A 15,342-nucleotide genomic window follows, 5' to 3' on the forward strand; every position below is an offset into this window, starting at 1 on the left:
GTACACCAGGCACTTTACCAACTTCCAGCATCATTTAATTGATATAAAAATCAGATTTCTTCGTTTCTACCTAAATTCAACCCTGCAAAACTTATGTCCCTATATATTTAGATATTAATTTTCATCATTTTCCCCAAAATTCGACTCTGTGTCCCCGATTCATAACTTTTTGTACTGTTTTCAACAACGTCTCGGTCGAATCCTTTACGACCACATCGAAATAAATTAGTTCGGTGCGAGAATTCGTCGAGGCAGGAGGTACAATTCGGCTACAAAAACGGTCATAAAAACCGGTTCAGAGTTTAATTTTTTTATTTATTTAAATCAGTGCATATATATTGTATGTGTAGAAGTTGTGTGGTAAAAAATCTGTGCAAAAAATTAAAAGTTAAACCAAATAAATAAGATAGAAGTGTGTGGTTGCATTTTTTGGCCATTGGTTAAATCTGTTTGGAAAAGTGGTGTGTGTTGGGAATAAATAGTGGATAAGTTTTTGAAAAAGGTATTGTTTTTTGTTAACTAGACATGTAATTGCGTTCATGATGTATTGAAATATTTATTTAGTACCTTTTTGTATCAAAATATCAGCTATTTTAGAATTTTCATTAAAAATATCATTGCGTCACAACGTCCCCTTACCTTAACATTCCTACATTTTTAGTGAGTTTTACTTTTCATCGTTTTGGAGTAAACCGAGTAAATAAAGTAAATTTTGGAGTACACCGAGTTGCCGTAGAATATTATATTGTTAGAAAAAATTGTAGATAATTCAATTTTGAACAAATTTGTCTTGAACCCCAATCATATACATCAAACGGTTTAAGTATTAGAATTTTTTTTAATGAATAAATGCACGTTCAGTTCAAGAAGCTAGGATTCATTTTCTATTTTCAAATAAATGCAATTTTAATATCTGCTTTCATATGCGATTTTAAAGTATTAGGTTGTCAAATATCTCCCTTCCGCTTTTTTGCTCTTGGTTTATAATACAAAAAGGCGGAAGGGAGATATTTGACAACCTATTATACCCAATTGCTGTAGGGCTTTATGATATTAGAAAATATTATAAATAATTGAATTTTATATAAATTTGTCAAATATTCCATTCAGTTTGGACAAATTATTCAAAAGTTACCAGGGATATAACAAATAGATGCGCTTTAAATAGATGATGATTCATATATCTGCTTTCAAATGTGTTTTTAAAGTATACAGAGTTGCTGTAGTGTTTTATAATATTAGAGAAAAATATTAATAAATTAATTTTGAACAAGTTTGCGGAATATCATTTTGATACTAGACAAACTATTCGAAAGTTACAACAGATCTAATAAATAAAGTCAAAAATTAATTCATTATAAAGCTCATATTAGGTATGAACCTTAAAATTTCAAAAAACAAACTTTTTGTTTAAATAATTTTGAGTAATTTGTACCAAAAATAATAAATTAATTGAGTATTAATTTTAATTGTAATATTGTCATTATAAAACTTTTGAGAACCTTAGATCAAAGGACTTTTACTTAAAAGTTACTTTTATTAAAGTTAAGAAATTTTTTATAATTTTCAAAGTTAATTATTACATTAATTTAAATGTACATTTGATATTTTGAATAAAAAAATTTAAATTCAACATAAAGTTAAAAATAGTAATAAAAGTATAGAAATATGTAAATAAGTGAAAGATATTTCTATGTTTTTTAAAAATATATTGAAAATTATGATTTCAAAACTATAAAAAATGTCATAACATTTTTATTTGTTTTTATTTAAAAACCATGTTCTCTTTTATTCCCCCAAAAGTTTTAGTAAACTAAAGTAAAGTATTCAGTAACATCAATATTAATGATAATAATATTAATAATGGTGAGATGAAAAGTAACAAAAATAATAATTATATTATTAATGGAAATAATTGTAATAAAAAAATAATATTGATAGAAAACGTATTGGAAAAAATAATAATGTTACAATTCGAATCTAAAATTTTTCTATACAAATAAAATTCCTCATTCCTCAGTAGGTACAAAATTTTTAAAATATTCAGTTATTTAATTTTTGCAAATATTCTAATCAAATATTACAATAATAAAACCATGGCCATTCATTTTCTGATAATATATTGCACAATGTTTTTATTTCTGCTTATCACCAATATTGGCGTTATCATCGACAAGGTCAACAAAGGCCAGAAATAACAAAACAAACGTTTAATTTTAAAATAATTGATAGGAAATAATTTATTTGTTCAAGATATTGATATAGAAACTGTAAAAGAAACCAAACCAAATTTATTAAACTTTTAAGACAACTTTTTTTTTAACTAAGGACAGTTGAAGTTATACTATTACTTTTTTAGTAGATGGTAGAAAATTTTAAAGATTTATTGAAAATCATAATTATATGTAAGAATAACTAAATTCAATGAAATTCAATACTAATAATAATAAATAAATAAAATAATAAATAATAATAATAAATAATAATAATAAATAAAATGCCAACCAATAAATTTGTATTTGAAGCCAGTCAAAGCTGTGGAAATTTTTCCGATTAGTTTAGGAGAAAATAGCTATTTTTACGCAATTTTAGACCCAGTCATTAAATAAAATTTTAGAGAATTTAAAAATCCATTATAGGATTCCCAATGGTCTTTTGTATTGGTTCAGAAAAAAATGGGCCATCTAAGAATTTTACCAGAAACCATATTCACCATCTATATTTTTCCAGATTCAATTACTACCTTTGTCAAAATGTCAGGTACATGTCTAAACCAAAAACCAGAACCAACAGTCGACTTCATAAGACCAGATCAACCCTCAAGATGCACCTGGTCCTACAAAACAACAAATGGGCAAGATAAAATATCAAATTCTTCTGGTCCAAAAGACAACCCACATACTGTACGTCTGTACCCTGAAAGGCCAAAAATAATGCCTGATGTCCTTTGGGCCATTGGCCATACACCTTTGGTGAGATTGAACAAAATCCCAAAAGCTTATGGTATCAAGTGTGAAATGCTGGTGAAGTGTGAATATTTGAATCCTGGAGGAAGTGTTAAGGACAGAATCGCCTACAGGTAAGAAAAATAGATTGACAAGTCGATGACTAAGTTTTATGTCATCTGTCCTCCTAGGATGATTCAAGATGCAGAAGACAAAGGCCTCATCAAACCAGGTTATACGATTATAGAGCCCACATCAGGTAATACAGGCATAGGTTTGGCCATGGCCAGTGCTGTCAAGGGCTACAGGTGCATCATAGTAATGCCTGAAAAAATGTCTAATGAAAAAGTGGATGCACTCAGAGCTTTGGGAGCTGAAATCATCAGGACACCTACTGAAGCTGCATTTGATTCACCCGAAGGACTCATCAGAGTTGCACAAAGGCTTAACAAGGAGATTCCTAACAGTATTGTTTTGGATCAATACAGGTAAGATAATAGATTTTTGTTGGTAATAGATGTATGGTTATGTGGTTTTGGTTTTTGCAGAAATTCTGGTAACCCTTTGGCACATTATGATGGAACTGCAGAGGAGATTATTGAACAATGTGGAGGACAACTGGATATGGTGGTTTGCGGAGCTGGTACAGGAGGTATTTATAACTAGTTGGTATTGGTATTTTGCCTAGAGGCAAGTTACATGAACTTCCCGATATGTGTAAATTTAATCAATAAAAAATAAATTAATTTATGATTGATTAAAAGTGTTCCGAGTGGATTTATTACTATTAAAGTTTAATAGTCGAATTTTATATTTAATATTCATACTGCGTAAATATTATAAAATAAACAATAAAAAAATTCGTTATAAAAAAATTCGAAATTATTATATTTTTATAACCAAAATTTATAATTTGTAACGTTTCCCAGAAATTGCGCAAGGGCGGTTGCACGTTAACCTGAAACGACGCGTTGAATCGGGTTGCGTGCAATTTAGGGAAAAATCGCCGGAAAAACTTATATTACACTAATAAATATAAAAGCTTCTGATGACATAATATTAAAAATCAAATTGTGGATGTTGATTCATTAAAAAGAAGATAAATTATGAGTATATTTTTTTATACTTTTTTACGCATTTTTAGTATTGATTAAAATTAATTCTTCTACCACAAAATATATAACTATTGGTATTTTGCCTTGAGGCAAGTTACATGAACTTCTCGATATATTTTCAAATAATCGATTTAATCAATAAAAAATAAACTAATTTATGAGTTAGTAGAAGTATTCTGAGTGGATTTATTACACATAATTGAACACGAACGAACACGTTAACTCGGAGTATTTTCTTAAAGCAAATTTTCACAAATCAATAATTTTTATAATTGAACCTATTTCTTTTCCTTAAGACCAAGTACTCTATCATTATACCAAATAAATCGTCTAATTTTAATTTTGACAAACGTCAAAAAAACTACTCAAACTTTTCTCAAACTTTGATGAATTTTTAAAATTAAACTACTTGTCGTAAGACTCTAATATTTCAATAAGTTCTATAAAACTATGATATATATCGCCAAAAAAAGTTCCATAAAAGTCGGCTGAAATTTTTTTTCAACAGTTAATTACAAGAAAATGACTGGGTAGATTTTCACCTAAAACTAATCAGTATCATTCCCAACTAATATCTTTCGAACAGTTTTTGATTTTTTTAAATCGATTTCGTAGTTTGAGCTTAAATGTGGACGAAAAGATTAACACTTTTTTTTAAATTACAAAGAAACGGTTTGGCAGATCGTCTCATAAAATTAACAAACGATAGTCCTCATTGAGATACATCAAATGGCTTTCAAATTTCTGAAATCGGTCCAGAGAAAAAGTCGATTCACGGCAAAAAATCTGTTCACACACATACACACACACATACTTTTTCCAATTTTGGCCTCATTCGATTCAGAATGGCTTGAAACATCGAGAAAACATAAAATTAGCAATTCGGATTTTTTGATGAAAACATAAACTTTTCCTTCGGGAAGTTAAAAACCACTTTTTACACCACACAAAATTTTACACCAGGTCTATTTTAGGTACTGTTAGTGGTATCGGCAGGAAAATTAAGGAAAAATGTCCGAACTGCATTGTTGTCGGAGCAGATCCTGAAGGCTCAATATTGTCCAGGCCAGAAGAACTGAATGAAACTGACGTTACGTTCTACGAAGTCGAAGGAATCGGTAAAAAATTGTAGTAAATCCAAAAATTTCCGCATGTAAAATAATTCAATGTATTTTTTTTCAGGTTATGACTTTATACCAACTGTCCTCGATCACCAAGTGGTAGATCGTTGGGTCAAATCCAACGACAAAGAAGCCCTTCCTTTAGCCAGAAAGTTGATCAAAGACGAAGGTCTTCTATGTGGTGGAAGTTCTGGTACAGCTTTGGCTGTAGCTTTAAAAGCTGCCAAAGATTTGAACAAAAACCAACGTTGTGTTGTGGTTTTACCAGATGGCATCAGAAACTACATGACCAAATTCGTCTCCGACAACTGGATGGAAGCTAGAGACCTCCTAGAAACCAAATCCGACGCACAACACTGGTGGTGGGATTTGAAGGTATCGAGTTTGGAGTTGAAAGCACCACTTACTGTAGGCAAGTATTAAATTAAAATCTATCATCCAAGTAGTAAACTAGTGGTGTATGGCATCGTGCCTTAAGGCAAATTGTTGGAACTTCCCGTACCGTAATGAAATATTCGAGAAATTTTAAACGTTTTCAAATATGTTATTACAAATACTGTAACTTTCATTATTTTTTTGCTATCTTAATTGTTTTATCTGAGCAAATCAAATGTTAATCATAAATCAATTTATCTCCAGAACATTAACAATCGTCATTTCATTTAGAATTCAATTTCAAAAAAAAATAATTGCCTAATTTGCACAAAATTGAAAAAGTGCTCCCGTATATTCACAGTCTAAACGCATTTGCAAATAATTCTGTGCGACATTTTCACTTATGCTGTGCTTAGCTTGGCGGCATTTTCACATTTTTCAATAGTTTTCACAAAATTGAAAAAGTGTTTCTTACATAAACAGTCTAAACGCACTTGAGTAAACATTTGTACCAGAGCGGCGCTTAGACTGTGCTTAGCCTGGGTAATTTTTTCAATTTTTAATCCAAAATTACAAAAATATTTTATGGAAAATAAAAAAAGATGTAATAATTTTTTATTCTCAAAAGCAATTGTTTTGTCAATACAAGCAGAAAGTTTTTTAGATAATGTGAAAATATTAACAGTCAAATAGTCTGCACTTTCAAATAGGATTTTAAGGTACACGAAGTTGATCTAGGATAAAAATTATTTATTATTTAATTTCAAACAGATTTTCTGAACATACTATTTATGTTATAAAAATAGTTTAGGCGTTAACAAAGATTTGCCACAAATAAACGCGTAAACGTGATCGAGTAAATCCTATTGTTTCTACCCTATTTTATATTCAATTGCGATTTTGAAGTGTACCGAGTTGCTGTAGAGCATTCAAAATTGTGCATCATTTAATTTTAAACAAATATGCCTAATATTGCACTTGGATCAGCCAAATAGTTTGAATGCCACAAGATATATAAGGATAAACAACACATCGGTAATACATTCAAATCGGACGCTTAGTTCACTCAAAAACTATCATTTTTTGCACATTTAGCTCTGTATCTTCGAAATGGCGGGACCTGTCTTTACCAAAAACTAATCACCCCTTCTCCCAATCATTGCGAATTGAATGATTTTTAGATCATTCAAATCGGATACTCCGTTCTCTCAAAAACTCGATTTGTATTTTCTGCACTCTTTGCCAAAAACTAAACAGCACATCTTCCTATCAATAGGGATCGAAAGTTATTTAAACCATTCAAATCAAATCGGTTGATCCGTGCGCCCGAAAAATTGTGTCCATACCTACATACACACATGCATCCATTTTTTCTGGGGTATGCCAAAATGTTCAGAAACCTACAAAACGTCGAGAAATGCAAAAATTTTCATTTTCGATTTTCGGCCCATTACCACAACTACCCTACGAGAAGTTAATTAACATATTGTTTTACCCAGGTCCTAATGTCACTTGCCAAAAGGCCATAAGTCTGATGACCCAACAAGGTTATGACCAACTACCGGTTGTGAAAGAAGGTGACGTCATTGTGGGTATGGTAACTATGGGTAACTTGATGAACAGGATAGTTGGTCTTAAGAACAAACCACAAGATCCAGTCGAAAAGGCTTTGTACAAGCAATTTAGGAAGATTACTTTAGATACTACACTTGGACGTGTTTCCAGGTAAAATGGTAAAAAATTGCTAGGTGTAACCAGGAACTAATGATTTTTTTTTGTTTTGTTTAGGATTTTGGAAAAGGAGCCTTTCCTCGTTGTAGTGCACAACCAAAGACAGTACTCTTCAGATAAATCGGCACAAGATCGTGAGGTCATCATCGGAATCATCAGTAATATGGATTTGTTGAATTATATTATGAAAAATGGACAAACTGTTTAAGATAGTTCTAGACTAGATTTTTATACATATTTGTTAACAGTTGTTTTTGATAATTTGTAAATAAAGATCATAAATTCATACAAAGGAGTTTGAATTTGAGAACAAAATTATTATTAAAAGGCACACCCAGAGTGAAATTTTCAAAAAATCGAATTTTCAATTTTTCCATATTTCGATAGGTTATACCTTTAACAATAACATATCAAAATTTTAAATCGATATCTTGAATAGTTTTTGAGTCACAGCCATTCAAAGAGTATATTTACAGTATATAGTGTAACGATCATTTTATCTTTAAACGCGTTTTTCTCGAAACAGCATTTTCCGAATTTGCTGCAGCGATTACTCAAAAAGAAATGATCCGATCATTATCAAATTTGATTTTTAAATGTTCTATATGTAGTTCTCCGTACAATGACCTATCGATTTTTTGATCTGATCAAAAATCGAATTTTGGCATTCCAAAAACGACCAAAATTTCGGGTAAAATTCGACTTTTTTAAAAAAAAACGCCGCTATTTTGTCAATTTTTTATTTTTTCCTTTATCGTAGGTCATTGTACAGACAATATCATCTAGTTTAACGAGATTTTTTTTCTTGAATTTCATCCACGTAGAAGGCCGGAATCACTGCAGCAGTTAAGGGTCTTTTTTTTCGCGCCGTTGGAGATAGATGATAACTTAAAAAATATTTAATTTTTTTCTTCAAAAATTTTACTATGTATTCTTAAAACATATATAAATATATTCGTAAAATTTTGAAATGATAGATAATGTCTTTTTTTTAATATAAATTTCCAAAAATCACCTTTTTTTTAGGCGGTTACGCTAGTTGTGCCCCTTAAGGGTCTTTTTTTTCGCGCCATTGGAGATCGACGATAACTTAAAAAATATTTAATTTTTTTTCTCAAAAATTTTACTGCATATTCTCAAAACATGTATAAATATACCCTCAAAATTTTGAATAGATGGATTCACCAGTTTTTTTTATTTCCTAATTCCCATAAATAACCTTTATTTATGTTGTCACAAATGAACTTTACAAAAGTTACAAGAGATATAATAAACACTCGTACTAATGTGGCTCTTGTCTCCTTTACTCTTGTACGCCACTGGTATATATTGCAAGGGGCGGACGTCTGGGTGGAAAATCAATGTCAAATTACACATCGGAGGTGGAGAAAGACGACGGTGTCTAAACATTATGGACATTCATAATGGACTTATCAATATTAAACAAGACACGATGAATACCTACTTACATGTAGGCATCATGTAGGCGAATTATCGAGACATTTCAGAAGAAAAATATATGTATATAAAAAACCGAATCACTTTTATTATGTGACGACAAAGTACTGGGTTCGATCGTGATCAGGGGAAATAATTTTTACTTAAAAATATTTAAAAAAACAAGGGCGTTTTTAAAAAATCTGGTGGTCGACGTTGCACCAGACGTTGCACTTTTTTATTGGATGGCAAGTAAAGTTTAGTAAATTTGTTTTGGTTTAAATCACTTGAAAAACTTGATCAAATACAACAGACAAATGCTATTAGATGACAATGCATAAAAAATCATTTATTTCAAAGCTTCTTGTTTATATCGTTCCCAATTTGGACAAGGATGGTTGGTTGCACTTACTGACTTTCAATAACAATTTTTTTTTATTCTATTATTACAGAAACCTTTAATCTAGCTAGAATAATGGAAATATAGGTTAGAAGTGGAGGTGCCTTGGAACAAATACGATTAATAATTTATTATACTCCACCACCAGGAAAAATTCTTTTCACGATTTTGACGGAATAATGGTCTTTAGAAAATATTAATGAAAGCTAATGATGGTCTTTGTGAGGGAAAATATAATGAAACGTGGTTTCACATTAGCGAAATTGTCACACACATATAAATACACACATACAAATTTATATACGTTGAGATTATGATAGTAAAAACAGCATATATTACAAGATATCTGTTTTGTACGTTTCGTTTCTAAATGTGTGTCATTTTTAACAATTTTAAAGATAAGATACTGATTCTGCAAATTTCGACACCGAATATGTTTCATTATTTTATTGCTATTTGACTGGTGAAGAAAAAATGCGAAATTGATATAAAACACTTAACGATTAAAAAAGTGACTTTTTCAAATCCCAAAATCTTCATTAATTTTTCTTTTTTACTGTACTATGTATAGTATAGGGCTATGTATATAAATAAATATATCATATTTCATTTGTTGTGTTTTGTTTGCAATTTTCCTTGTTCGTGCTATTTTTATCCATCAGCCCACTCAAGTGCCGGAGAAATGCAAGGAATACAAATGATGCATTTTAATGCATTTCTGCATAATGCATATAGATGCATCAGGAAAACAAGAGGAATAGACACATGGATACACGTGTACATGTATATATATACATATATATATATATATATATATATATATATATAATAAAAATAATTTCCGAACTAAAATCCACAATAGTCGTCTCGTTCTTTCGTCGTCTCTGTCTTTATTTTTTATATCTGTTGCAACTTTTAAATGGTTCGTCCAATTTTGACAAAATATTTAACAAATTTGTACAAAATTAAATTATATATAATATGTTGTAACATCACAAGGTCCAAAGAGCACTCGGTATATATTAAAATTAAATTCGAAAATGGTATATAAAAGTCAGTACCTGTATAGTGTCACAACTTTAATTGTAAATTGAATTTAATGCATATGATTACAATATTTCTCATAACTTTTAAACTGCTTGATTTATACAAATAAAGACAAAGAACGATTTGTTCACAATTAAATAATCTACATTTGTACCAAACACGAAACAACCCTAGAACAACTTGGTGTGCTTCAAAACAGCCCTTGAAAACAGAGTACTAATCCTTGAGCTATTTGTTTACAACCAATTTTGAATTGGCGATGCGTTTATTATTATTATTGCTCATAACTTTTAAACTACTTCTGGGATGTAAATACAACATTCAGCAAATATTTACAAAATTAAATTGTTAATAATATTTTCTAACATCCTAAAGTCCTACAGCACCTCGGTATACTTTAAAATTGCCTTCAAAACCCTCAGTGTCCATGTCGACAACAACAACTATTCGTATAAATTCTATTCTATCTATTCGTGTAAAGTTTTCCTTTGCCTCTATTAATTATCCCTTGAAACGGAATCCTTGTAGTAATTGGCAACAGACGTTTCGTTCCCTGTTCTTCTTTCATCTTTAGTTTTCAATCTATCTTCTCTTCGTGTAATTGCATCCGAAGCAATAAATTATTCATGAAAAGAAAAAGTGTGCAAAAAACGTTCAAGACTCATTTGGATAAAAAGTCTGAAATTCTTTCTAATCACTTAAATTGGTTTCTGAGTTAAAATTAAAGTTGAAGAGAAATCAATTCTGGGAAAGAATATTAAAAAATGTTTAACTATTAAAATAATTTAGCACATATATATATACTAATATACATATATATATACTAGCTGGCCCGGCAAACATTGATTTGCCATAAAATATTTTAGTATAAAATGTTTAGTATGAAAATAACCAACTGATTGCAAATGTGGTGCACAAGTGAAAGAAGCAGCTAACAAAAAATATATGAATAGTAGCAGAAAATATAGAAAAAAGAACTTCCACTGACGACCAAACTAAAAATAAAAAATAGGACTCTACTGACTAAAAATTAAGTGAAAAATGGGACTCTACTGACGAGCAAACCAGACATTAAATTATAGGAATCTATTGACGGCCAAACTGAAAATTTAACACAAACGGGACTCTACTAACGAGCAAATTAAAAATAAAAAAACAGGACTTTACTGACGAGCAAACTAAAAACCAAATAAAATAGGACTCTACAGACGAGCAAACCGAAAACTTAACGAAGAGGGACTTTATTTATGAAAGAAAATAAGGACTCTTATAAACGAGCAAACTAAAAATTAAACAGAATACTGGACTTCAATAAACAAGCAATTTAAAAAATAACTAGAAAACTAGGTTCTACTAACGACCAAACTGTATATACTGTATACCAATTTTAATTTTTATCTATAAAGAAAATGCATTTTTCAAAATAGTTTATATTTGTTTTATTATTGAAATAAATTAATATTCTTATAGTTTATTAAATATTTTTGATATTAAATATTTAATATTTATTTTTTGTGCACGGTATTTGTTATTCATCATAATAAAAACTGACAAAAAGTAGCTTTTTATAGTGATTTTCGTTTAGCACGGTTTTTCCATATAAAATAAACTTTTAGGGGTTGCATGGTTTTTTATGGAACGTATCTTCCGTGTAAAAGGAGGTATAGGTGTATACCATTATATATATATATATATATATATATATATATATATATTTTAAATAGAATAAATTTTTAAGTTTCCCCTGGCTTCCCATTCGCGGTTCATCATGGGACAAGCTAAATTTTTTTATAAGAAATAAATTTAGACAAATATATTAAATTGTATTTTTTTTGTATCCAGGATGTCTTGTCTGATTCAAATCGAAGCAAGAAATAAATTATTCATAAAGCAAAATGTCTCGTTTAAAAGAAAATCTAAAATTCTTTCTATATTAATTACTTACTAATTAATTTCAAAAATAATAAATGATTTTGCTTCTGAGATTGACATCTTTGGTCTGTCGCTGACAAATATAAAAAATCCAGCCAGAAAAATTATCCTTAAAAGACTGTCTTAAGGTCTTGTCTTAACTGATTTATAGTTTATTAAATGTTTAATTTTATTAGTTTTTATTTAATGTTACATATTTATTTTATATTGAGTGTTATGTATGTATAACAGAGCTATCTATCTATAAACTCTTAATAATCTAATTTTCTCACATATTATCTTTAGTTTATAATTTGTACACTTTAAAATGTAATTATATTGTATTATTGCCTTGGGCGTTGAATAAATAAATAAATAAATATTGGTTTCTAAGTAAAAATTAAAGACAGGCAGAAAAGTATATATAGAGAAATTTAATCAATTTGATATTAAATTATAAATATCTTCTTTTAAAAATTTGACCTATAAACAAGTACAATAAATCACAGTATCCCTTATCCCTTTTATACCCTAATTTATACCTTGTATTAAATGCTGTGATTATTTATAAGGATACTTTATCTATGAGTTTAAGTTATCTATCGGTTATTTTTTCTGGGTCGCTTGTTTCGAAAAGCGAATCCGATTATTAAAATTCGATTTATCGTTTTTGCCTTTTATCGATGAAACTGTAAAGTAAAGACTATCGATTCGGGGAACGCTGTTATCGATAATTCGATTTTGAAAAGTGCTTTTCTCAAAATTTATAAGGTGGGGTAGGTGAGGTAATAGAAACAGAATATATATATATATATATATATATATATATATATATATATATATATATATATATATATATATATATATATATCAAAAATATTTCAATCCTTTAGTACGCAGACATTCCATTGTTTGCTTTATTGATTTTATTAGAGCTATTTATGGACCATACAGATATATATATATATATATATATATATATAAAGGTGTATAAATATGCATATAAATAGAGTGCTCCGAAGGAAGACCTGTCAAATCTTATCTTATCTTAAATGGAGTCAATAAACCGTGCAAAAATCGTAGAGACAGCTCCAACCCAAAAATGATAATACTAACACCTTATATATATAATATATATATACAGGGCCGGTCCTGGGGTCCTCAGCGCCCGCATGCAAGATTTGTTCTAGCGCCCCCCCCCCCCCAATAATTTTAACTGTTTTAACATTTATCATCATAATTATATAAATATTTACGTAAATTATTCAAATTGATTTTTAACACTTTCCACTCGCGAATTTTTGGCATCCGAATCGAAAAAAATAAATATAATCTAAAAGCTTATAAAATACATTGATTCTAATTTTATTTAGAAAATCGAAGCGATTTGCGGGTTGACCATAATCAAATATTCTACATTTTCAAGTATTTTTAACATGTGTGTAATATTAATATTTGGATTTTGAAACATTTTGCTTGTTTCATTTTTAAACAGAACACTGTTTTCATGTTGGATTTTTTAAATTTTATTTTAATTTTTTTATTCATTATTTACAATATCCAAAATTGCATCGTAAGCTTCTTATTGATACCGTAAGGACCGAATTGTATTCACAATTACTTTTCCATCTGATTCAGAATATCAGATTGTTGTTTTAAAGTTAAATTTTTAACGTATTTTATTAAAAGATGCAAAGAAATTACATATTTTCTTTACTATATTGAAAACAAAACACAATTATATTTGTATGTGTATTATTTCTGCTTAGTTAATAATTAAAATTAGTATGGACACCAATAGGTATAAAAAAAGCTCAAGATTCTTGTTTCTAGTACATTTTGCTTTCATTTTTCATATTTGCTCCATTTCCATAAATCTAACCACATATGTCTTCAACGTTCAAAGTTCATCAGATGAGAAAAATTTTCAACAAAAACAAAAGTTACTATTCAGTTTCTCGGTATTAATAAGCCATTTTCTATGCACTGACTTCCGATTTTCCATGTTTCTCTATTATAATTTATATCTATTTTTTTAACAAGTTTCGTTCAATCAGCTCGTAGTTTTTCGTCAATAATGCCCAATAATTTAAACTTTCGTAGGTTTGCGCTTACGGGTTTGAACACTAGATAATTTCTTTTTCGAATCCACATTAACTTCAAACGAGAAGAATTTGATAAGTACATTAAATAATAAGCGGAACAATAATTTACTAATTTGCAAAGTAATGAATTGTTTCTACTGATATGACATTGCATACTGAATATGCTTTTTGCGTCTACGTATCCATTGAGTTAGATTGTTTATTATAATCTACTAAGTATTCTAGATTTTATATTAAAAAAAGTGAATAATATATTATAAATTTCATTTCCGAATCTCGTTTTGGCGCCCCCTAAGGCGTGCGCCCGCATTTTTTGCATGCATCGCATGCAAGGCAGGACCGGCCCTGTATATATATATATATATATATATATATATATATATATAAAACTGAATATATTCAATTTTACTTCAACATATTTTTTGGAATAAAATAGAACCGCTAATAAATTCAATTTCACCTTCACTAGATGATCTGAAGATAATTTGAAGTATAAAGATGTCTCTCAATTTTTTAATAAATTTTACTGCAAGTTAGCGAAATATTTTATAGCTTAGTGCCTAAAATCATCATTTTATACAGAATAAATTCAATTCCTCTAAATTCCCAATTTCTGTTCCATTTCTCCATTAATAGACGCGTTTCGTCCTCGTCAATAATTCAGTTGCGTCTATTTTCGTCAGTTCGACGGTCGAAAGCAAAAACATCTAGTAAAATATTTACGAGAAATCCTCCACATCAAAAGGATATAATCCTTGAAAACCTCGGAATCTCTCGGATACTGCGAGGATTTTTAAAATTTAACTCCAACTATAATATAATATGCCATTTCTTCTTATGGCATCAAAACATCGTTAAATATTTAGTTTGAATCCTTACGGAGGGAAAAGGAGAGAACTGGGGGCGAAGGAAATATTGTTTCAAAAATACTAAATTAAACTAGCTGTAAGTGGAATTCTGTCTTAAGGCAATTAGGGCATCGTGCCTTAAGGCAAATTGCTGGAACTTCCCGTACCAAAAATTATTTTTTTTTTAAAACGATTAACATTTTTGAAAAAAAATTACTTTGAAAAAATAAGATTTTTGAGAAACTATAAATTGGACAAAAAATTAGTTTTTTTTGAAAAAAAAAATTTTAAAAAAAAAATTTTTTTT

At 29.2% G+C, this 15,342-nt stretch overlaps 1 protein-coding gene across 1 annotated transcript; it reads left to right on the forward strand.

Annotated features, from left to right (window-relative positions):
• The first annotated feature begins 246 nt into the window (after positions 1 to 246).
• Positions 247 to 7,623, forward strand: LOC113374099 (cystathionine beta-synthase). Its single transcript, XM_026614364.1, has 8 exons — positions 247 to 502; positions 2,731 to 3,079; positions 3,137 to 3,433; positions 3,494 to 3,597; positions 5,035 to 5,178; positions 5,243 to 5,593; positions 7,056 to 7,281; positions 7,345 to 7,623. The coding sequence occupies exons 2-8, from the start codon at positions 2,754 to 2,756 to the stop codon at positions 7,493 to 7,495; spliced, it is 1,599 nt and encodes a 532-aa protein (XP_026470149.1). The 5' UTR covers positions 247 to 502; positions 2,731 to 2,753; the 3' UTR covers positions 7,496 to 7,623.
• Positions 7,624 to 15,342: the final 7,719 nt, after the last annotated feature.

This window comes from Ctenocephalides felis, unplaced genomic scaffold (assembly GCF_003426905.1).
Source record: "Ctenocephalides felis isolate EL2017-DRISC unplaced genomic scaffold, ASM342690v1 CF-g0.4_SCAFFOLD_01604, whole genome shotgun sequence".
In the NCBI taxonomy this organism is placed as follows: Eukaryota; Metazoa; Arthropoda; class Insecta; order Siphonaptera; family Pulicidae; genus Ctenocephalides; species Ctenocephalides felis.

Excerpts from the sequence above, each read along its gene's own strand:
- LOC113374099 (XM_026614364.1), top strand. The coding sequence starts at position 2,754 with ATGTCAGGTACATGTCTAAACCAAAAACCAGAACCAACAGTCGACTTC. Across the intron at positions 3,434-3,493 it reads ATTGTTTTGGATCAATACAG|AAATTCTGGTAACCCTTTGG; the intron begins GTAAGATAATAG and ends TGGTTTTTGCAG. Across the intron at positions 5,594-7,055 it reads GAAAGCACCACTTACTGTAG|GTCCTAATGTCACTTGCCAA; the intron begins GCAAGTATTAAA and ends TGTTTTACCCAG.